The sequence below is a fragment of the Balaenoptera physalus genome (assembly GCF_965194825.1).
Source record: "Balaenoptera physalus genome assembly, chromosome: 2".
Classification (NCBI taxonomy): Eukaryota; Metazoa; Chordata; class Mammalia; order Artiodactyla; family Balaenopteridae; genus Balaenoptera; species Balaenoptera physalus.
The window spans coordinates 75,636,837-75,661,013 of NC_138883.1; the positions used below are offsets into that span (position 1 = coordinate 75,636,837).

The 24,177-nt window shown below is 39.6% G+C and overlaps 1 protein-coding gene across 1 annotated transcript in view; it reads right to left on the minus strand.

Annotated features, from left to right (window-relative positions):
- The window catches only part of RPGRIP1 (RPGR interacting protein 1), a 227,036-nt gene that overhangs the window by 42,246 nt on the left and 160,613 nt on the right, over positions 1 to 24,177 (minus strand). Inside the window, exons 13-23 of the mRNA XM_082452363.1 lie at positions 23,897 to 23,970; positions 22,161 to 22,303; positions 19,655 to 19,815; positions 19,043 to 19,186; positions 18,462 to 18,579; positions 15,631 to 16,083; positions 15,318 to 15,469; positions 14,520 to 14,862; positions 13,004 to 13,188; positions 12,497 to 12,700; positions 11,504 to 11,642 (exon numbers count right to left, since the gene is read on the minus strand). Coding sequence (XP_082308489.1) covers positions 11,504 to 11,642; positions 12,497 to 12,700; positions 13,004 to 13,188; positions 14,520 to 14,862; positions 15,318 to 15,469; positions 15,631 to 16,083; positions 18,462 to 18,579; positions 19,043 to 19,186; positions 19,655 to 19,815; positions 22,161 to 22,303; positions 23,897 to 23,970 — 2,116 coding nt within the window. The remainder of the gene's footprint in view (positions 1 to 11,503; positions 11,643 to 12,496; positions 12,701 to 13,003; positions 13,189 to 14,519; positions 14,863 to 15,317; positions 15,470 to 15,630; positions 16,084 to 18,461; positions 18,580 to 19,042; positions 19,187 to 19,654; positions 19,816 to 22,160; positions 22,304 to 23,896; positions 23,971 to 24,177) is intronic.

Sequence of the window (24,177 nt, forward strand, 5' to 3'; positions counted from 1 at the left end):
AGGGCTTCAGTGGTGGCGCAGTGGTTGAGAATCTGCCTGCCGGTGCAGGGCACACGGGTTTGAGCCCTGGTCTGGGAAGATCCCACATGCCGCGGAGCAACTAGGCCCGTGAGCCACAACTACTGAGCCTGCGCGTCTGAAGCCTGTGCTCCGCAACAAGAGAGGCCACGATAGTGAGAGGCCCGTGCACCGCGATGAAGAGTGGCCCCTGCTTGTCGCAACTCGAGAAAGCCCTCGTACAGAAACGAAGACCCAACACAGACAAAAATAAATAAATAAATAAATAAATAAATAATAATTAAAAAAAAAAAAGAACACAAATAACAAATGTTTGTGAGGATGTGGAGAAAAGGGAACCCTTGCACACTGTTGGTGGGAATGTAAATTGGTGCAGCCACTATGGAAAACAATATGGAGGTTCCTTAAAAAACTAAAAATAGAGTTGCCATATGACCCAGCAATCCCACTCCTGGGCATATATCCAGAGAAAACTATAATTCGAAAGGATACATGCACCCCAATGTTCACAGCAGCATTATTTACAATTGCCAAGATATGGAAGCAACCTAAGTGCCTATCAACAGATGAGTGGATGAAGAAGATGCTGTATATATATATATATATATATATATATATATATATATATACAGTGGAATACTACTCAGCCATAAAAAAACAATGAGATGTTTCCATTTGCAGCAACAAGGAAGGACCTAGAGAATACTATGCTTAGTAAAATAAGTCAGACAAAGACAACCCTGTATGATATCACTTATATATGAAATCTAAAAATTACAACAAACTAGTCAATAAACAAAAAAGAAGCAACTCACAGATATAGAGAACAAACTAGTGGGGAGAGGAAAGGAGTTGGTGCTATTAAGAGGTACAAATTATTATGTATGAAATAAGCTACAAGGATATGTTATACAATACAGGGAATATAGCCAATATTTTATAATAACTATAAACGGAGTATAGCCTTTAAAAATTGTGAATGACTACATTTACTCCTATAACTTATATAGTACTGTATATCAACTATACTTCAATTTTTAAAAAAGCACAATGAGAGAGGAGGATCAACATGGCAATGTAGGAGGACGTGGAGATCACCTTTCCCCACAAATACATCAAAAATATTTAAATGTACATGTTATAATTAAAGAACCAATGTTGATATATTAAAAAGAAAATACAGGGCTTCCCTGGTGGTGCAGTGGTTAAGAATCTGCCTGCCAATGCAGGGGACATGGGTTTGAGCCCTGGTCTGGGAAGATCCCACATGCTGCAGAGCAACTAAGCCCATGAGCCACAACTACTGAGCCTGTGCTCTAGAGCCCGTGAGCCACAAACTACTGAGCCCGCATGCCACAACTACTGAAGCCCGCGTGCCTAGAGCCTGTGCTCCACAGCAAGAGAAGCCACCACAATGAGAAGCCCATGCACTGCAACAAAGAGTAGCCCCCGCTCACCACAACTAGAGAAAGCCCGTGTGCAGCAATGAAGACTCAACACAGCCAAAAATAAATTAATTAATTAATTTTTTAAAAAAAGAGAAAGAAAATACATCTAAATATGAAACAAGTTTCACAGAAAACCAACTGGAAACTGCCAGAAGATCTCTTATAGAACCAAAGCTGCAAGAAAGATCTCCATGTAACCAGGTAGGATAGGGGAAAAAAAAAAAAGAAAGGCGTCAGGATGGGACTGGTGCCCCTGGGAGTGATCTGTGATGGAGGGAATGTCCACATGGGCTGGCCCTGGCCCTGGGGAGCCTTCTTGCCTGCTGAGAGGTCCACTGGGACAGACAGAGGGCTGGAGGGGCTTAGACTCTGTTTGCAAGGACTGTGCTTATGCTGGCTTACTAGCAATCAGGATGGAGAAAGACCAGGGCTGATGGCTGCTGCCTTGTCACACTTCCCTGACCAAATCGTGTGCTGGGAGGGCTGCTAGTACATGCAGCAGCTGGGTGCTGAATCTCAGATGGATGGACCCTGGGAGAGGACTTGGTCTAGCTGTGCAGAGACAGCCCAGAGGGCCTTGGGTGTGGTCCAGGCAGAACTTTGGAGGTGATTATCAGCACACTGATAGTGGGGGTGGGTCTGGCCATAGTGGACTTTGTTGGCATGCACACTGGGTGGTGCCACAGAAACGAATGTCTCGGGTGGAGAGCCCCTGGGGAGGAGTAGGCAGCAGTTGTTTCTTGGCAGTAGTGCTCCAGCTCCATTCACCCCACACAGAAGCTTAGAGTTGGCTCTGGGGCAGATAGGCCCTGGGAGAGGCCTGCTACCGAGGCAGCCCAGGTTGCAGGTGGCAGCACAACCACCTCGATTCCTGCAGCCACAGTGCCTTGGCCCCCAGCACCAGCCCACTCCACACCATAGCCTAGCACTAAGTCTGGTACAAATGCAACAGAGAAAGGGTTGTGACCTTGGGTTGATTCTGGTCAGAATCATGGATGCCTGCACCAGTGGGACATAGGTTTGCTGTGACTGCATGGGCTTTACATGCTTCAGTGGTCACCTCCTTTGGGGCAGGGCACACACTCAAGGGCAATGGACCTTATCAAATACGACCCTCAGGGCTTCTACTCCAAGAACTGAGGAGTGGGCCCTACCCCTGACAGGGCTGTTACAGCCATGGAAAAAAGAGGAGGCCCCACCCAAAATCCAGGGGAGGCTCTGGACACCACAACACAAATCCCACCCCCTATTAAAAGGATAATGGCCAACACACTCTGAGGAAAGATGTGGCTAGCATCCATGCAAAAACCTGTCCTCACAACAAAAATATTGGACTCACACAGTCTACACACAGATGCTCCCACATAAAAATACCCCTTCAAGACCACAGTAGGTAACTGTTTCTCCTAAATTCATAGAGACAGAGAAAGTTAAGTAAAATGAAAAAGAGGAACTACTCTCAATTAAAAGAACAAGAAAAATCCCATGAAAGAACAAATAATGAAAGAGACCTCACCAGTCTACTAGACCCTGAGTTCAAAAAGGAGGTAATAATCGTGCTAAAGGAATTAAGAAAGATTATTAATAGAAATGCAGATCACTGTAACAAGGAACTAGAAACTATAAAGAGGAGCCAATCAAAATAAGACAACTCAATTGCCAACATAAAAAACAATATAAAAGCAATGAATAGCAGACTAAATAATGCAGAAGAAGGAATAAGTGATATAGAAGATAGAATAATGGGAATCACCCAATCAGAACAGCAGACAGAAAGACAAATAAAAATCAAATGAAAGCAACATATGGGATCATTCAAAGCATACCAAACTACACATAACAGGGGTTCCAGAAGGAGAAGAGAGAGAGGAGAGGATTAAAAATGTATTTGAAGAAATTCTGGCTGAAAACTTCCCAAAGCTAAAGAAGGAAACAGATATCCAGGTACGGGAAGCACAGAGGTTCCCAAACAAGATGAACCCAAATAGATCCAGACCAAGACATATTATAATTAAAATGGCAAAAATTAAAAATAAAGAGAGGATTCTAAAGCCAGCAAGAGAAAAACAAAGAGTCAGTTACAAGGGAACCCCCATTAAGGATATCAGCTGATTTCTCTGCAGAAACTGTGGGCCAGAAGGAAGTGGTATGATATATTCATAATTCTGAAAGGGAAAAACTTGTAACCTAGATACTCCACCCGGCAAGATTATCATTTAGAACAGAAGGAGGAAGAAAGAATTTCTCAGACAAGAAAAAACTAAAGAATACAGCAACACTAGACCTACCCTAAAGAAGTATTTAAGGGTCTTCTCTAAATAGAAAAGAAGAATCTACAGGAAAGGGAAAATCACAATAGAAAAGGCAAATATATAAAAGGATTGAAGATCACTTAAATAAGCCAGTACATAGACTAAAAACAATCAAAAAATTTTTGTAAAAGTGATTGTAACTCTAAATAACAGCAAAAGGATAAACATGAAGATGTAAAATAGGACATCAGAATCACAAAATGTGGGGGAGGGGAGTATAAAAATGTAGATCTTTCAGAATGTATCTGAACTTCTTTGACTATCAGTTTAAAACAAATAGATGTAGTTATGGGTCAACATACTGGAAAACCAGGGTGACCACAAATCTAAACCATACAATAGATTCACACTAAAATAAAAAGAAAAGAACTCAAGCATAATACAAAAGAAAACCATCAAACTACAAAATGAAAAACAAAAATAAGAAGAAATCAATAAAGAAGAACTGCAAAATCAACTGGAAAGCAAAGTTTTAAATGGCAATAAATACATACCTATCGGTAATTAATTTAAATATCAATGGACTAAATGCTCCAATCAAAAGACATACAGTGGCAGACTGGATAAGAAAAACAAGAACCTACAATATGCTGTCTACAAGAGATTTACTTCAGGGTGAAACACACATAGGCTGAAATTGAGTGGATGATAAAAGGTATTTCATGCAAATAAAAATAACAAGACAGGGGTTAGCAATACTTACTTCAGACAAAAGAGACTTTGAAACAAGGTCCGTAAAGAAAAACATAGAGGGACATTATAATAATAATAAAGGGATAAATACAAGAAGAGGATATGACACTCATTATCATATATGCACCCAATATAGGAGCACCTAAATATACAAAACAGATACTAACAGAGATAAATGAAGAAATGAGTACAATAATAGTAGGAGACTTAACACCTCACTGACATCAATGGACAGATCATCCAGACAGAAAATCAATAAAGCAACAGAAGTTCTACATGACACAACAGACCAGTTGATTTAACTGATATCTACAGGACACTACATCTAAAAGAAAAAAACCCAGAATACATATTCTATTCAAGTGTGCATTGAACATCCTCTAGGATAGACCACATACTAGGTCACAAAACAAGCCTCAACAAATTTAAGAAGGTAGAAATTATTTCAAGCATCTTTTCTGACCACAAGGGTATGAAACTAGAAATCAATCACAGAAAGAAAAACAGGAAAAGAGTAAATACATGGAGACTAAACAACATGCTACTAAAAAACCAATGGGTCAACAATGAAATCAAAGAGGAAAACAGAAAACATCAAGACTATGACAATGAAAACACAACCTTACAAAATCTACAGGAGGCAGCAAAAGCAGTTCTAAGAAGGAAGTTCATAGTGATACAGACCTTCCTCAAGGACAAGAAACATTTTAAATAAACAACCTAACCTACCACCTAAAAGAATTAGAATAAGAAGAAAAAACAAAAGCCAAAGTCAGTAGAGGGAAGGAAATAATAAAGATCAGAGAGAAAACAAGTAAAATAGAAATTTAAAAACCAATAGAAAAAATCAGTAAAACCAAGAACTGGTTTTTTTAAAGATAGATAAAATCAAGAAACCTCTAGCCAGCCTCACCAAGAAGAAAAAAGAGAGGACCCAAATAAACAAAATGAGAAACGAATAAGGAGAAATAACAACTGATACTGCAGAAATACAAAAAATCATAAGAGACGACTATGAACAGTTATATGCCAACAAACTGGACACCTAGAAGAAATGGACAAGTTTCTAGAAACATACAGCCTGACAAAACTGAGTCAAGAACAAACAGATAACTTGAACAGACTGAACAGTAGAAGTGAAATAGAATCTGTAATAATAATTTTAAAAACTCCCTGCAAACGAAAGTCTAGGTCTGGATGGCATCACTGGGGAATTCTACCAAACATAAAAAGAACTTACACCTATCCTTCTCAAACTATCCAAATAACTGAAGAGGAGGGAACACTCCCAACTTCTTTCTAAGAAGCCACCATCACCCTGATACCAAAACCAAAGACACTACAAAAAAGGAAAATTACAGGTCAATATCTTTGATGAATATAGATGCAAAAATCCCCAACAAAATACTAGCAAACAGAATCCAACAACACATTAAAAGGATCATACATCATGATCAAGTTGGATTCATTCCAGGGCCACAAGGATGGTTCAAAATACACAAATCAACCAACGTGATACACCACATTAACAAAAATAAAGACAAAAACCACATGATTATCTCGATAGGTGAAGAAAAAGCATTTGATAAAATTCAGTATTCATTCATGATAAAAACTCTCACCAAAGTGGATATGGAGGGACCATATCTCAACATAATAAAAGCCATTTATGACAAACCCATAGCCAACATAATATTCAACAGTGAAAAGCTGAAAGCCTTCCTGCTAAGTTCAGGAACAAGACAAGGATGCCCACTCTCACCACTTCTATTCAACATAGTAATAGAAGTCCTAGCCACAGCAATCAGACAAGAAAAAGAAATAAAAGGTATCCAATTTAGAAGGGACGAGGTAAAACTGTCACTATTTGCAGATGACATAATACTCTATACAGAGAACCCTAAGGTCTCCACACAAAAACTATTAGAGCTAATAAATGAATTCAGCAAGGTAGCAGGATATAAGATTAATATACAGAAATCTGTAGCATTTCTTTACACTAACAATGAGATCTCAGAAAGAGAAAGTAAAAAAAAAAATCCTGTTTAATATCATGTTAAAAAAATAAAATACCTAGGAATAAACTTAACCAAGGAGGTTAAATATCTATATGCTACAAACTATAAAACACTGATAAAGGAAACTGAAGATGATTCAAGAAATGGAAAGATATTCCATGATCTTGGATTGGAAGAATTAATATTGTTGAAATGGCCATACTACCCAAAGCAATCTACAGATTTAATGTAATCCCTACCAATATACCCATGACATTTTTGACAGAACTAGAACAAATAATCCTAAAATTTATATAGAACCACAAAAGACCGAGAATTGCCAAAGCAATCCTCTGGAAAAAGAACAAAGCTGGAGGCAGAACCCTTCCACACTTCAGACAATACTACAAAACTACAGTAATCAAACCAGTGTGGTACTGGCACAGAAAGACATATAGACCAATGGAACAGAATAGAGAGCTTAAAAATAAACTCACACAACTACATTCAATTAATCTATGACAAAGGAGGTAAGAATATACAATGGAGAAAAGATAGTCTCTTCAACAAGTGGTGTTGGGAAAGCTGGACAGCTACACATATATCAATGAAATTAGAACACTCCCTCATATCATACACAAAAATAAACTCAAAATGGTTTAAAGACCTGCATTTAAGACATGACACTATAAAACTCCTAGAAGAGAACTTAGGTAACACATCCTCTGACATAAATCAAAGCAATACTTTTTTTAGATCAGTCTCCCAAGGCAAAAGAAATATAAGCAAAAAGATACAAATGAGATCTAATCAAACTTAAAAGATTTTGCATAGCAAAGGAAACCATCAGGAAAATGAAAAGACAACCTACTGAATGGGAGAAAATATTTACAAAATGATGTGATGGATAAGGGATTAATATCCAAAATACAGAAACAGCTCATAGAACTCAATATCAGAAAACCAAACAACACAATAAAAAAATGGGCAGAAGGGACTTCCCTGGTGGTCCAGTGGGTGAGACTCTGTGCTCCCAATGCAAGCGGAACCCAGTCAATCCCTGGTTCCTGGACCAGGGATCGACCGGGTTTGATCCCTGGTTGGCGAACTAGATCCCGCATGTATGCCGCAACTAAGAGTCTGCATGCCACAACTAGAGATCCTGCATGCCACAACAAGACCCAGCGCAGCCAAAATAAATAAATAAATAAACTTTTTGTTTTAAATGGGCAAAAGACCTAAATAGACATTTCTCCAAAGAAGACGTACAGATGGCCAACAGGCACATGAAAAGATGCTCAACATCACTAATTATTAGAGAAATGCAAATCAAAACCACACTGAGGTATCACCTCACAGTGGTCAGAATGATTTATATAAAAAGCATTTAAAAAAAAAAGCATTTAAATCTTATAAATAAGCTACAAGAATATATTTTACATCACAGGGAACATAGTCATATTTTATAATAACTAAATTGAGTATAACCTTTTACTATTGTGAGTCACTATGTTGTAAACCTATAAAAATTGCCCCAATCTGGACACTCAGATTAAAGATGAATCTGATGTTCAAATCCAGAATCTGCTGAAACAAAACGAAGAAAGCAACCCACAACTGACTATTGAGAGTGACAGTTGAGATCCCAGAAAAAACAGACCTTCTTTTCATGACTTCATTTTTTGAATGAAGATATGAATTATATATATATCACTTTAAATATTGCCTCTGTCCCCTTTTTTGTCTTCTCCTACATTTTATTGAATATAGGACCACCTCATTTTATCCTTTATGTCCCTTTTCTCTTTTCTGTAGGGTCATTCATTCTACAATAAAGTAATAGGTCTTCAAGGTTTTGGTGAACTTCATATGAGCTCTCTCAGTGATGTTAGTTACCGGGTCAGATGTTAGCCTTGGTTGTGCTTCTGTCTTACATAAAACATGTACATGTACAAGTCACTTAACCTTGTTATGGATGGAATGTCTGTATCTTAAGTATTTGAAAAGAAATAAAGGTAAAAGCTTTCATTAAAAAAAGAAAAAAACAACCAGAAATTCATTCTCTCACAGGTCTGGAGGCTAGACATCCACAATCAAATCCATGCTCACTCCAAAGGCTCCAGAAGACAATCTGTCTTTTCCCTTTTTCCTCGTCTTTTCCAGCTTCTGGGAGCTTCAGGCATTCCTCAGCTTGTGGCCACATCACTCCAATCTCTGACTATATGGTCATGTTGCTTCCTACTCATCTGCCTGTGTCTCTAATAAGAACACTTTCATTGGATTTAGAGTCTGCTCAGATAATCCAAGATAATCTCATCTCAAGATCTTTAATTACACCTGCAAAGGCTTTTTTCAAATAAGTAACATTTACAGATTCTGAGGTTTAGGATATGAATATATCTTTTTGGAGGTCACCAATGAACCCATTAGATTATTTATTTAAGTTATGAATGTATTTTAAACCCACAAGCTAATATTTTTGCTTTACACAGTCATTTAAAATTAACCTATATTCTTTGCTTTTCATTCCTTGTTGCATCTTTGTGTTTCCTTCTGGGATAATTTTCCTTCAGCCTAAAGAAAAAAACTGTAAGTTTTCTTTAAAATGTAGCTTTGGAGCAAACTCTCCATTTTGATTTGTCTTTAAATGTCTATTGTGTTTTAATTCTGAAGGATCTTTTCATTGTGTAGAGAATTCTTGATTGGTACTTAGTTATTTTCTTTTAGCACACTGAAATTATCTTGCCACTGGTTTCTGACTACAGTTGTCACTCTTGGTATGTCATTGTCCATCTTACTGATGCACCCATGACTGTCTTTCTTTTAAATGGATACTTTTGGTATTTTCACTTTGATTTTATTTTCTGCAATTTTACTCTGATAGATCTAGATTTTGATTCATTTTTACTTATCCTGCTTGAGTTTCATTTCATTGAATATTAATACCTTTTATTTAGTTCTGGAAAACTCTAAGTCATTATCACTTTCAATATTGCCTGTGTCCCCCTTCTTTATCTTCTTCTAGATTTAATTAAGTGTAGCTTAGACCTCCTCATTTTCTCTCTTTAGCATTTTCCATCTTGCCGTCTCTCTGTGCTTTATTCTGGATATTTTCCATTTTTCTCATTTTAGTTGTGTCTAATCTGCTTTTAACCCATCTATTTCCCTTACAAATTTCTGTATTTAGCAGTTCTATCATTTCTATTGATTCATTTTCAAATTTGCAATGTATTTTGCAAACATTTTGTAATTGATTCAGGCAAAAAAAATCCACACATAAACACAAATGGATGCCAAAATTATTAGGTGAAATCTGAGGAAGAATAAGATATTTATATGGACTCAAAATATTTTCTCATAGATTACTTAATAATTACAAAGGGAAAAATGATAACTTTTTGATGGAAAATGTGGCAGATGCTTTCTTAGCCAAGTGATCAAAGTTAACATCACCAATAATGGCACAAACTGACATCACGTACCTCCTAATGTGATGCAGTGAAAAAGGATACAATATCACTTCTGTGGTATTCCTGTAGAAAAATTCATAACCTGAATCTAACAACAAACAAACATCAAACAAACCCAAATGGAGGCACTCTCTACAGAACAGCTCATCTATACTCTTCAAAAATGTCAATATCATGAAAAACAAAGAAAAGATAAGGAACTGTTCCAGATTAAAGGAAACTAAGGGGACATGACTGAATGCAATGTATGATCCCAGATTAGATAAGGGGGGTGAGGCAAGCCTGCTATAATGAACATTACTGAGACAATTGACAAAATCTGAAAAATGGACTGGACATTGGGTAATAACCTATCCATGTTACGTCTGCAAACTTGATAGTTGTACTGTCGTTATATAATATCCTTTTCCTAACTGAAATATACAGCAGTAAGGGGGAATGATATTTGCAAATTATTCTCAACTGCTTCAGGAAAAAAATGATAAAGCAAAACGTGGAAAAGTACTAAAAGTTGATGAATTTGAATGAAGGTTTTATGTGAAATTTTTTGTCTTATTCGTGTAGCTCTTATATAATTTTGAAATTATTTTAAAACAAAATGTTTTTAAAAACTTATAGTATCAATTTTCAAAGCCCCAGTTCCTTGCTAAAATTTTAAAGTTCAGCTTTTATCTTCATGATGGTAGTAAACACAGTTGTTAATGCAGGTTGTGGCTGATAACTCCAATGTCTGGAGTCCTAGTTGGCTTTAGGTCAGCTCTTGTCTCTCTAGCCTGAAAGTGTTCAAAGCACAGTTCTGCCTCTCAGAGGATAAGAGGCTCAGAACAGTGCTGCCATCAGGGTGCCAGACCAGAGTGGGAAATTCTGCTCTGGGCAGACACCTGCCTATGCTGGGAAGAAACGAGATTCAGACTGTATCCCATTTCTCCACCCCAAAAGACCATCGAAAGCATGGTTCTGTCTCTCCACTGCTTCCTCCAGACCAGCAATGTCCCCAGGCTGAAGAAAGTCCAGCTGACCTCTCTGAGCTCCAATCACCTCTCCAATCTCGGCTAGGTGATTCCTCCCTCCCTAATTATTGGCACTTTAACGCTTTTAAGAAATATATTAACTTTAGCTTTTCAGTTGTCATCAATGGGAAAGTTGGTCTGAATTACCTAGTTTGCCATTATTATAACCTGAAATCATAACCTTCTTTTCATTGTAACACAAAAGCTTTGCCTTATTTTAGAAGAAATTTGGATTCATATCACAAATGAGCCAATCACCCTCTTCCTCTTATTTCTTTGTAACCGTAAGTCACGAGACCTGGAAGTGAATTAACATTTTATGCTTGCTAGCTAAAGTGGCTAGCTAGCTAGCTTTAAATACATAGAGCTACTTTCTTTCAGAATTACAGCTTGGTTGGCCTAACCAGCACTCTTGTAACATCAAACCGAGCCTAGGATCTCCAGTACTAATTTTTCTTGAAAAGTTTAGCAATGAAAGATGAAAGAAGTAAATAACCAGCTTGATAAAATAATCCAATGATTACATAGGAAAATCAGGTTTTAAAAAGACAATACCATTCACAGGATGTAGGGCTTCCTTTAGTATCCGTGCTGAATGGGATGATGTCATTTCCTCTTCCTTTTGCTGATTTTTTAAACCATCCTCTGTGGAGATCTTAAGCCCTGAGAATTTCCATTCAGTGTAGTTCACCTGCTTCAGATTCAAATAACTGTATATAAGTATATTGTGTAATTATAATAATTTAATATAATTAATATTGCATAATATATAATTGATGTAATTGATACAGTATAAATAATAATGAATTATATATAATTATAGTCATATAATATATATTTATAATCTCATATATATGTGTGTATATGTATTTTAGGCTACATAGTAACTTTAATCCAGTTTCCTATGAAGAAAAGGCAGTATCAAGTACATAGTAGGTGTTCAATAAATACCTGTTCTTTATTTTTTTTATTTTTTATTTTTTAAAATTATTTATTTATTTATTTTTGGCTGCGTTGGGTCTTCGTTTCTGTGCGAGGGCTTTCCTCCAGTTGCAGCAAGCGGGGGCCACTCTTCATCGCGGTGCGCGGGCCTCTCACTATCGCGGCCTCTCTTGTTGCGGAGCACAGGCTCCAGACGCGCAGGCTCAGCAATTGTGGCTCACGGGCCCAGCCGCTCCGCGGCATGTGGGATCTTCCCAGACCAGGGCTCGAACCCGTGTCCCCTGCATTGGCAGGCGGACTCTCAACCACTGCACCACCAGGGAAGCCCCCTGTTCTTTATTTTGATTACAGTTGAAGTGGCCTGGTTAGGACTGTCGTACTAAAGTTCTAAGCATAAATTACAGAGTCCACAATCTGTTGAATTAAATTACATTGAAATGGACAGTCCAGAGGTTTATTAAACTATTTACGTTTGTGGAAACACATGCTTGCCACAAAAAGCCATGAATATCTCTTGTGTGCCTACTTCTGCTTCTACCTCTGAGAATAATATATTTGGGGACACTACAACCCATATTTTAGTTCTTCAGGGTTTCTAAGGCTTACCTGTAGTGTATTTCCATTTAAGATGTTACGACTAAGATACTCCATTCTGTTCTTTCCTTGAATGCCTGTTCTTTTGCCATGTTTTCTTCTTGAGTAACCTGTAACCCGCTGTTCCCTTTCCTTTCTTTCTCCCACCTGAGGAGGTTTTCGCTTAGCTTGATACTGGCCAGCTTCAATGGGAATCTCAATAGATACCATCTGGTCCTAAAGAGAAGGATCAGAGCCTTACAAGGTGATAGTTTAACAGCCTTGATACTCAAGAAAGGGATTTGTGAGCTAACATCAGACTTCATTTCTCTCCTGCCGTAAAGCTGAGAGATGCCATCTCTTCCCTCCCCACAATAAAGCCCAGGATTTTGCTCCATCCATAGCCTCATGGCATTATGAATGATGCAGATTAAATTTGCAGAACACATGACATTCACAGAAGGAATTTCTTTTACCCCAATTTTAATACTGTCTTCCTCAAATCAAATTTGCTCTACAGGATTGGTGGAGATCTGCTACCTGGGGAGGAAAGGAAGCTTCTTCCTCTTCAGTTGAGGTATCTAAACTGTCCTTGGTGTCCTTCTCCTCACTCGGAGCTTCTGGTTTTGGAAAACTCTCCGGAGGTAGATAGCAAGACTTCCAATCCAGTTGCACCTGAACAGATCCATTGGGTTTCCCCCCAGGGTCCGTGAGGTTAAAATCACCTGAGAGACACACAGACATTAATAAGATCCAATCACATGAAATAGGCAAGTGAGCATTTAACAGCACCTTATCTATTACCTCCCCAGTTTGAATTTCACCATATTTTGTTTGTAATTAATTAACATCCACCAAGTAATCATGACAATACACTCAGAAGTAACATAAAATATCAGTGAATATTTATATTCACTCACAATATTTACTTCCAATATTCACTTAGAATATTTATAGGGGAAAATGGGTATCTCCAGGTTCAGGAAGGGATAGTCAAAAGATGTACAGAGAGGTATAGCTTGCTTGTCATCAGTCACCCAGCCAATAAACAAGAGTACATTCTTTTTTTTTTTTTTTCAAGAGCACATTCTTATTACTATTACCAAATGGTTGCTATGCCTTAGGCATACTAAGAAAACCATTATCTACACCCAAGTGGTCCGTATTTTTAAAATAACAAAAGCAAAGAAAACTTAAGCAAAATGGCTTTTTCCAAATGTCAGACTTCTGATTTGTAACACTGATTAATTTAACAGATGGCTCACATTGCCTCTCTTTGGCAAAGGACGAGTTGTGAGCAGAAATGTCAGCCTTTTTCGTTTTCTTTCTTTCTTTCTTTCTTTCTTTTTTTTTTTTAGCACTTGTGGTATTGGGAGGAGGAAGGCCTCACACACTTCCTGGAACATCCAAAAGCTTGTTAAACATGGCTGATCCTGGCTACACCCATTCACACTTCCTAACGAGAGCACGGACATTGCTGCCTCACCCTCCCAGGACTGCAACCGGAGAGATGACCCTTCTCTGGTGTACCGTACAACCCTGGCTATGAACATATGATAAGGTGGTATGGAGTTCAGCTCCATATGGGGGGGAAAAAAATCCAAGAAATTTGTCATGTGTGGCATGGAAGACTAATTTGGGTCTAAAGTTTAAAAGGAGCGAGAGAATTACGGGGGAATGTTAAGGACATAGCTTATAATCTAATATCTAGTCATGTGCTAAGAAATAATAGGCCTTAAGTAAAGACAAATACTGGGAAGCACTATAGAGATGGAAAATGTTGGTTCAGACACAGAGGTATGGACTTCAGATTGGTGGGTCTACCCCCTTGGGAACCTTGCTTCTGTTGCTGAAAAGAAGCAAAAGAAGCCAATGTTTCTATATGATTAGTGAGGCTTTAAGTCTTCTACTCTCTCACTCTTGACAATATTCTCAAATCCTTTCAGCAGGTTTCAAGAGAAACTGTTCCAAGCAAGTAATCAAAGAAAAGTAGAATTAGGACAGGGAGACAACACTGGGCAGAGAGCATATAGAGGTAATAACCTTGAACTCCCACCTTTAATGGATTTGTTTTGTGCAAGAGGAAGCAAGGGCACTTGGACGCGGCCAAGGTACGAGCCAGGCTCTGAGTCTTCATCATCAAAAACGTACACAGACAGGGCCTCCTGCCTCAGATACTGATCCAGGTCAGAAGTCACAAGCACTGGGAATCGAGCCTGGTCTCTGAAGTAGGGATTGTTACTGGCTGGAATGACGGCGGTGTCGTGGTCAGAAAAGGTAAAGAAGCGATACATGGCGTATGGACTGGGTTGGGCTCCCACCCATCGACTCTGGAGGCCGCAGCATCGGATGACTTCCACCCGCAGCTCATTCTGATGCTTCCTGGTCTCCGATCTGGGCTGAAAAGATGTTGGTCTTGGATTGAGGAAAAGGGCAAGCTGAGAGAGTCGTGCAGGTGAAGCCCAGCACCCTTAATGAGGAAGAACTATGACCTAAAGAATTGCTGAATCCTGACTGGGTCACAGAGAAGCCTAATCAATGACTTTCACCTGCCTGCAAATTGACTCTGGCAGATAATTATCTGAGGGAGATGCTGGCACTCAGGCCTCATCTTAGAGTTTGGAACAGAGAAGGCATTTTGTTCACAGCAGGGAGAGGTAGCTAGCTCCAAGGGCATGATTTCATTTCAAACTCAAGCTTGACCAAGGGAAGTATCTGGACTAGTTGTGGTATGACAGTTTTTCTCTTTCATTCACATTCAACAAGTACCTATTGAGAGTGGAATACTGAGCTGCTCTCATGAGCTGCTTGGCTGAGTCTCCTTTGAGATGCATGGGCACATCCTTTTTCTCACCTCATCCTCCTGGGCCTCCCAGGCTCCAAGCACATTGGCTGACAGGTATGCCTGGGCTTTCTTTCGCTTATTGTATGCTTGTAGGCTGGATCTTATGGGGAAGCGCAGCCTCATCCAGTACTCTAGCACCCCAAAGACTTCTCCACCAGCTCCTGGGTAGCAGAAAGTATGAAAGGCATGGAGGATACAGATGGTGTGGCGAGGATCAAGAATAAAGGCAGAGGAATAAAATGGGAAACCACCAGAAGACAACTATACACTTTGGGAAATTCCACATTAGTCCCGGGAACTGTGGGAGGCTGACAGCACTTACCAGTAAGTGTGGCAGAGCCATGGACTCTCTCCACAGTTTCTAGAACCCTGTTAAAGCAAATCCAGCCAGCTGCAAGGGTGTGGTGCTCACTGGCTATAGCCTGGTGTAGATGAAGCTGGGCTGACGTCCCTTGTAGGTAGTGCAAGAAGAGGGAATCTGCCTCCACCACATACTGGGAAGTGAAGTCATAGAGGGGCTGCAGCCCCACAGCTAGTGGGGTGCAGTGGGTTTCAAAGTCATAGAAAGAATAGGTGCAGAAAGTGGTAGGTTGAGTGTCTCCAGCCTGAGCCAGGGCAGCAGGTGTCAGGAAGGCCTGGTGGATGTGCAGTTCAAAAAGATTCTCACTCTGATGCCGTGGAGAAATGTCCACTTTATCCTCATCTCCATGGTCTGGCAGTGGTTTCAGACATAATGACAACTGTCGGGTGCCATAAGCCACATCTTTGAGTTGTTCTAGAGGGGAAAGAAAACTGCCTATCCATTAAAGGGTAGGGAATTCTTCCTTAGGGTAAAGGAAGGTGGACAGAAAGAGAATAAAAACCATGGTGGAAGTCCAAGTTGTGACTATTTCAAGAAACGATGTGATTCAAAAAGAAAAGCAATAGAATGACAATCAGGTGCTTTGAATTCTGATGGGCAAATAATCCAATGCCAACTTTAGAGATGAGGCACAACATGAGTGATTGGAAAGTAAATGCTAAGCTCAGGAAAACACTGGAGGCACAATTTCATCTATAGATGACATCATTTTGGCTTACAGCAGGATCCTGTGAATTAATTGTTAATTCCATTACAGAAACACTAGAAACACAAAATGCAAGTATTTCCAAAAGTTTGGGATATTGGCCGTGGAGAAAGTAGCAAGTTACAGTCATGGTGTCTATGACATTACACTGGGCCCCATTAAGATGATTCCTCTTTTCCAGTCAGATCAAATACAAGAATCTTCATTCTGTTAAGAATTTGGTTTCATTGTAAGAAGGCAAAAAAAAAAAAAAATCCACTTTAAGTCAAAGAGTAATGGAGTAAAAGTGGGGGAGGGCACTTACTGAAAAGAGGTTGAAAATATTGGCGATGAGATACAAAATAAAGATATGTAAGACAGTCCACCAAATCTGTGCATTACCTCCCATGTCCAGCCAACCAGAAACTCTGATATATAGTCTGCTTCAAATCGGGGAGTATCTGAGTTGTCACAGTGTGTTGATGGTGAAGGTCCTATTCTAAGAGTTAAAGTAGTAGAAGAAAATATTTTGGGTACATCAGAATGTCTTCCTGCCCAAAATAAGTGGAATACAGAGACTGGTGAACAGTTTCTTAATTGATAAGATTAACATAAATAACTAAAATATATTCAAAATTTTGCATTACGTGACACAAGGTTAATTATCTTAGCATATAAAGAACTTCTACAAATTAACAATATACTATTGAGAAATGAGCAAAGGGCAGGAACAGGCAAGTCTCAAAAGAAATAATTTAAATAACTGGTAAACATATGAAAAACTCTTCAGCCTTACCAGTAATGAAAGAACTACAAGTTAAAGCAAATAAATCTTCAGAGGTAGGTAAGTGTATTTATCCTGCACTGTCCCGGGAGAGAGACCCTGAATCTGAAAGACATGAGAATTTCAATCCGAAGGATTTCCTTTGTTATAATGCAGGGACCTTTTAACTGACTCACCCTGGCATGCATAAATCATGCTGCTGAATGACCCACCTCCCTAGTTCCACGCTCACTAAGTATCCTTCTTATTGATTCTGCTTCCCCAAGAACGAGCTGCCATGAGCATATTCTCAAGGCAGCAATGAAAGAGCCACTATCATAAAATAACAAATGAACATTCAGGTGTAAATATCAGTCTTTGGTGAATTTGGTTAGTACAGGTCAGGTCTCTCACCACTGGGTATAATAACAAAGCCAATTTTCTCAATATGTAAGGCTGAGACCAGATCCTGGTCGACAGTGACTGAACTAAATACAGGAAGTATCACATTATAAAATTTGCGTTAAGTGTCCAGCCACCTGCCCTGTTATGTAGACATCCTCAAACTGCAACAAAGAATTCAGAGAGGGGGCTTCCCTGGTGGCGCAGTGGTTGAGAATCCGCCTGCCAATGCAGGGGACACGGGTTCGAGCCCTGGTCTGGGAGGATCCCACATGCCGCGGAGCGGCTGGGCCCGTGAGCCACAATTGCTGAGCCTGCGCGTCTGGAGCCTGTGCTCCGCGGCAGGAGAGGCTGCGATAGTGAGAGGCCCGCGCACCGCGATGAAGAGTGGCCCCCGCTTGCCGCAACTGGAGAAAGCCCTCATGCAGAAATGAAGACCCAACACAGCCATAAATAAATAAATAAATAAATAAAATTAAAAAAAAAAAAAAAAAAGAATTCAGAGACTTTTAGAGAGAAATCACAGAAAAGGATGACAAGAGATGAGTGATGTAGCTCTATTATCTCCCCAAAACTGAAATATAGGCCTGGCTTGAGGAAACAATCTTGAGAGAGGGAGAGTGTTACCCACCCTGAGGGCCAACAGTGATACACTCTTATTTTCAAAATAGATTCAGCAATTGCTGGGCCCTGTTGAAACTCTCCAGAGAAAAGACACTGACATGATGCAGGAGAAGAAACTGCTAACCATGTATTAAAACAACAAAGATGATAGGATAATCAAGAATAGGAGGGATAAGTCCTATACCGAGACATAGAGGGCGCCCTCTTGACAGGTGCAGAGGGGAGCACGGGCATTTAGCTCTGTGACAGATCCTAAGAGGAAGTGAACGAAGTACTAAGACTTGCCGGATATTGGAAGGCCATGGCTTCTTAAAATACCTTCCAGCTGTTTGATACGCTTGTTCTTGAGATCAAGGAGTTGATTCAACCTCTCCAGTTTTTCTTTGTGATCTTTATTTTCATTATCGGCTTTTGTCATCATTGCCTCCAGTTCCTCCTGAAACGAAATAATGTCTGAACTTTTCTATCTCAGTGGCCCAGAACCAAAGAGCCCAGATAAAAAGGTGGTACTTGCTGGGTAAAGGAGACTCCACTATCTCCTTAGCAGGGTAGATTCATCCACTAGAAAAAGGCTTAGGTTCCTCACAGACCCCTCCAGGACCAGTTGTGCTATTACTGCCATAGGGTAGTATTTTTCCTGGGACTGGCAAGATTTGAACCCAGAAGCTTCCCACTTGCCATTTTCATTAGCTGGCCCCTTCTGGCTTTTATTGCCAAGGTGCCATGGGCGTGTGTGAGTCCTCAAGTTCTTCAAAGGACAGCACATCCTGTGTTTGCATAGGTCAGCATATCACCTTGCATCAGTCCTGGAAACTCGGGTCTTGCTTCATTCCCAGTCTTGTAAGTAGTTCCCATGTGCCCATTTATCTATCCCCTTCCTTTACCATCTTTTCCTGTACCTGGTAACACACATTGATCTTGCGCTGCATAATAAGCATGTCTCTGGTCTTTTCTAGTTCCAGTATGGTCTCTGCATGCAATACTTGCAACTCACTGAACGTCTGGGACAGTTTCTTTTCTTCTTGGTTTTTTGGTTCACAGGGCTACAGAGGAAAAAGCATTGGTAAAAGGGAGTATAAATATGATAGGTATAGTAATAACTATTCTCTACAGCAGCCATTGGTAATAGTAAAATACCAGCAGCAGAATCTACTCCAAAATGTAGAAGAGGACCTGTGTTACTTTACAAGTGCTCTCTCCCCTAGTTCCTCATGTTCAACAGCAGCAGTGAGTAAGTTATACAATCTCCCATGGCTGTTTGCTCTTCAGCAGATCATTGCAAGTCCTCATTTGAAAAAAATTCTAAATTTTATGAGCTGTACAGTGTGGAAAAAGTCTGTGGAGCTCATGAAGCTATCTCTACTCTCAGCCTTCTCATATACTTCCAGATATTGTCCTCAATCAGGACAAAATATTATTCAGTTAGTTTTCTAGTCCCTTCATCTTTTCAAGGGATATTTGCTAGCAATCCCTCTTGTAGAGGGGACTTGTTTGATTAAAGATGCTCTTACCTCTATCTGAGTGGTCTCTTGGAATAGAGCTGGGTAAGTGGCTGGTTCAGATTGCCAGTCAGGAGATTGGGAAATTGTATCTTTATTTCGGAGGTCCTCCACTTCCTGTTTATGCTTCTGAAGCAGGTTGGTGACTTCAAGCTTCAGATCCTTGTTTTGAGCTGGGGAAAAAATAATACAGAAAGCTGAAACTCTGTAGCTACCAACAACCATATTAAAGTTGGCCCAAGTGTGAATTAAATTTTCCCACTAATGTTTAATTCATTTTATAAACTTGCCCTTAGAGAAGCAATTCTCTCTTATTTCTACAAAGGGGTTCTAGCTTATTGACCCTGAGCTGACATTTGGACTCCAAAAACAAACAAAAAAAAACACCTGCAGAACTGTAGTATGGAAGGGAGAACTACCACCACCACAACAAAATCAGAGCCACTTGACTGACTAGGATAGTCCAAACTTTTTGACAGCACCATTTAATTCAGTATCTCCCCAACTGTTCCCCAACTCCATCTGACTTCTACGCTATTGGCTCTCTGTGACACCCACCTTGACTCCGACCCTGAGCTGGAGGAAAGGAGGTTGGGCATTTGGACATTTCCATGTGTGTTTCTGGGAAGGAAGGTGATCAGCGTTTAGTGTGATCATTTCAGTATCATGCATTACAGAGGAGGTTAGATTAGATTACCCACAAGACTTCACTTGTACTTCATACATACTACAAGATCCTTAGCATGCGCTCCTAAGCTTTATCCTTTTATGGTTCCTGACTCTATTTTTCTTGATGTCATATTTCTTTTCCTCCACTCTTTTATGTGAATATACTAGAATATGATGAAATGTAAGTTTGATAAGACTAAATATCAAGGTCCAGCCTAGCAAAAAGAAGGGAGACAAAGGTCTCTTTGACAGTATTTAAAAATCTTCAGAATAACTACTGTGATCCAAGAATTAAGACAGGGGGAAAGGGCTTCCCTGGTGGCGCAGTGGTTGAGCGTCAGCTTGCCAATGCAGGGGACGCGGGTTCGAGCCCTGCTCTGGGAAGATCCCACATGCCGCGGAGCAACTAGGCCCATGAGCTACAACTACTGAGCTCTGCGTGTCTGGAGCCTGTGCTCTGCAACAACAGAGGCCACGATAGTGAGAGGCCCGCGCACCGCGATGAAGAGTGGCCCCCGCTTGCCGCAACTAGAGAAAGCCCTCGCACAGAAACGAAGACCCAACACAGCTAAAAATAAATAAATAATAAAAATAAAGGAATTCCTTTAAAAAAAAAAGTATTTAAAAATCTTCAGAATAACTACTGTGATCCAAGAATTAAGACAGGGGGAAAGGGCTTCCCTGGTGGCTCAGTGGTTAAGAATCCACCTGCCAATGCAGGGGACACGGGTTTGAGCCCTGGTCCAGGAAGATCCCACATGCCATGGAGCAACTAAGCCCATGAGCCACAACTACTGAGCCTGCGCTCTAGAGCCTGCCAGCCACAACCACTGAAGCCCACGTGCCTAGAGCCCGTGCTCCGCAATAAGAGAAGCCACCACAATGAGAAGCCCGTGCACCGCAACCAAGAGTAGCCCCCACTCGCCTCAACTAGAGAAAGCCCGTGCACATCAACAAAGACCCAATGCAAAAATAAATAAATAAAAATGCCAAAAATAAATAAATAAAATAAATAAACAAAAAAAGACAGGGGGAAATAGTAGTGGTAACCAAGAGCAATAATTTGCTTCTCAATTTCAGGCATCAGATGCTAAAACAAAACAATTCCCAACCACCCTAAAATGACTGATGAGAATAAAAGGCAGAAAAATTCATTTTCAACACTTTCAATAAATTAAGTGACTGTTTAAAAACAATATAAATTAAGAATTGGCATTCTCAAGGCACCAGGGGGGTAACCATAAAGCTCCCAATTAAAATGAATCCAGATTGGCGAGGGGTGAGAACAAGAGCTGATGTTAGAGCTTCTTGGATCCATATTTGAGAAGGTGTGAGAAAAAGGACTGATAACGGACCTTGTTGCTATTGATTCTTACAGCTGTTTAAAGAATAATGTGTTTCTTATTACAAAGTAATTAATGTTCACTGTAGAAATACCAACAAGCATGAGAAGAAAGATAAATTAGCAACAATCCACTTTCCAAAAGTAAGCACTGCTAAGATTTGAGTACAAGTGCTCCCTTCCATGCTTGTGTGCATATGTTTGTTGTGAGTACTATTTTGTAACTATTATTTTTACTTATAAAACTGCTATATAAAAAAAAAAAAAAAAAGAATTGGCATTCTCTCACATGGAAAGTCAATATGTAGGGAAAAGTATATGTGTGAGGTAGGTGTCATGCTTTCTTGACTGTGAATCTGAACTGACTGCCAGTGTTCTAGTTATCCAGGACCCACACAAAAATAGGATCGAGTGATGGGGTTGGAGAAATGCTGGCCCAAGTTCCCTTCTCCCAAACCAGATGTAGAGGATGCCTCATCTGAGAGAGCTCTTCAGGGCTTGACCTACCTTCCTCTCTTGACAGCTGAAGTAAGACTTTTCTCTTCTCCTCCAGCTCAGCATCCAGCTGATCCTGCAACTGAGAGACCTTCTGCTGCAGCTGTTCTCCTTGCTCACTGCTCCAGTGAGGCTGATTACTGCTCTCCAGCATGCTGAAAATGGGAAGCACGTAAGGAGGGAGGGGAGGGTTGTCAGGTGGACACTCAAAGGTGGGTGATATGACGTCTTTATTACACAGCTTCAGCATCTCCTGGGCCTAGTTCATCATTCATTTCCCTACATGATTTTTCTGCCCCTGCTTTCTCTGTAACTGTCACTTACCAACTGCCTTGGAACTTTTGGGTCCTACTGAGGAGTTGCTTAGTATCACTTCTGTTTAAGTCTCAAATAACCCCCTGGGCAAACACCGCAAGTCATATCTATTTCCCAAGGAACTTCTCCAGCATGATGGCTTTCTTTAGTTAGGGAACTGTGTACCAAGACATTCTCAGGCCTGCTAGATTAGAAATAAGTAACAGAATATTCTTCTTTTCCTTACTCCATCCCTCTGTCTACTTTCACCAGTGGCTAGTTTAGAGAATACTTGCCTTTGAACTAGATTGTAAATTATTACACTGAAGGGCAGGAACTAAACTTTTCAATAACTGCAGCCTGCACAACACTATATCTAGCTGTCAGGGCGGACCCATCTTGAGTGTAAAAGACACATGGCCAGTTCTTGATTATTTACACAAGTGAAGTGACATTGATAATCAAGAAATTACTTCTGCTTACGTCTTTTTCCTAGTTATCATTTTAATAAATGTGGTCTAAAAACAACTTGTTAAACTAGTACTAAGATTTCTTGGCACTTCCTGCCCATACATTACATGATGATCCAAGAAGATAATGTTATGAATAATGAAGGGAAGAGGCCAATAGTAATGTTTACCACAGGGAGTCTTCAAAGTGGGTAATCCCCATACTACCTTATTTCACTGAGTTGAAGAGCGTCAGTTGTTCCCAGGTTGCTCCCATGCAACCTCCCCAATCTACCCCCTGCTGCCTTTAACTTAGTAAGAAGGCATGTTTAATTTTTTTAAACTTACAGGTATTTTTAATTGCAAAATTACTACGTAAATATATGCTTGTGAAAAATTAAAATGATATTGAAGTATATAGAATAAAAGTGCCTCTTTGCCCTATTTCAGTCCTTTCATCTCATTAAAAGTTTGTGGATGCACACACACATGACATAAATTAGGTCACAATTAACACATTCTTTCGCAATTTGATTTTTCTTTTAATAGTATATCTTAGGCATATAGATCTATCTCATTTTTTACAGCTTTATACCGTTTCAACGTGGCGGTGCAACATGATTTATTTAGTCGATCCCTATCAGAAAAAATCTGGATGGTTTCCTTTTTTTTTTACTACTACTAATTAAATTAACAATGTATTAATTAACATTCTTACTACACAGATCTCTTTCCACATACACAAGAGGATTTCTTTAGTTTTGATTGCAAAAAATGGGTTATCTGGCATAAAAGATATGCACGTTTAACATTTTTTTGATAGTGTCAAATTCCCTTCCAAAAATAGTCTGCCAATTTATATTCTCACTAACAGGACTGAGTACCAGTTTCCCTGTCTCCTTATCGAGATTAGGTATTATTTTTATTTTTAAAATTTGGAAGGCACTTTTCTGTAATTATCTTTTATAACAAAAAAATGTTCTGAGATCCAAACTTGGTACTCACTTTTCTAAGAGTTTGTCATAATTGTCATTCAGCAATTTTCGTTCTTTTTCCAAATCTTCAACTCTCTCCTGAAACTAAGAATGATAGTAGAGTGCCTGAGATAAGATTTTAAAATCTATTGCCTTGCACAGGGTCTCCCTTTTCTCTTGCAGGGTGGGACTTGGGTGGGAGATTTTCTATGTTCATCTCCTATGTCTATGAGGATCCATTCAACTATAAAGACTTGAACCAACTGAAGGTGTGATAGAAATTTTTATTGGAATTAATCAGGATTCTCTGAA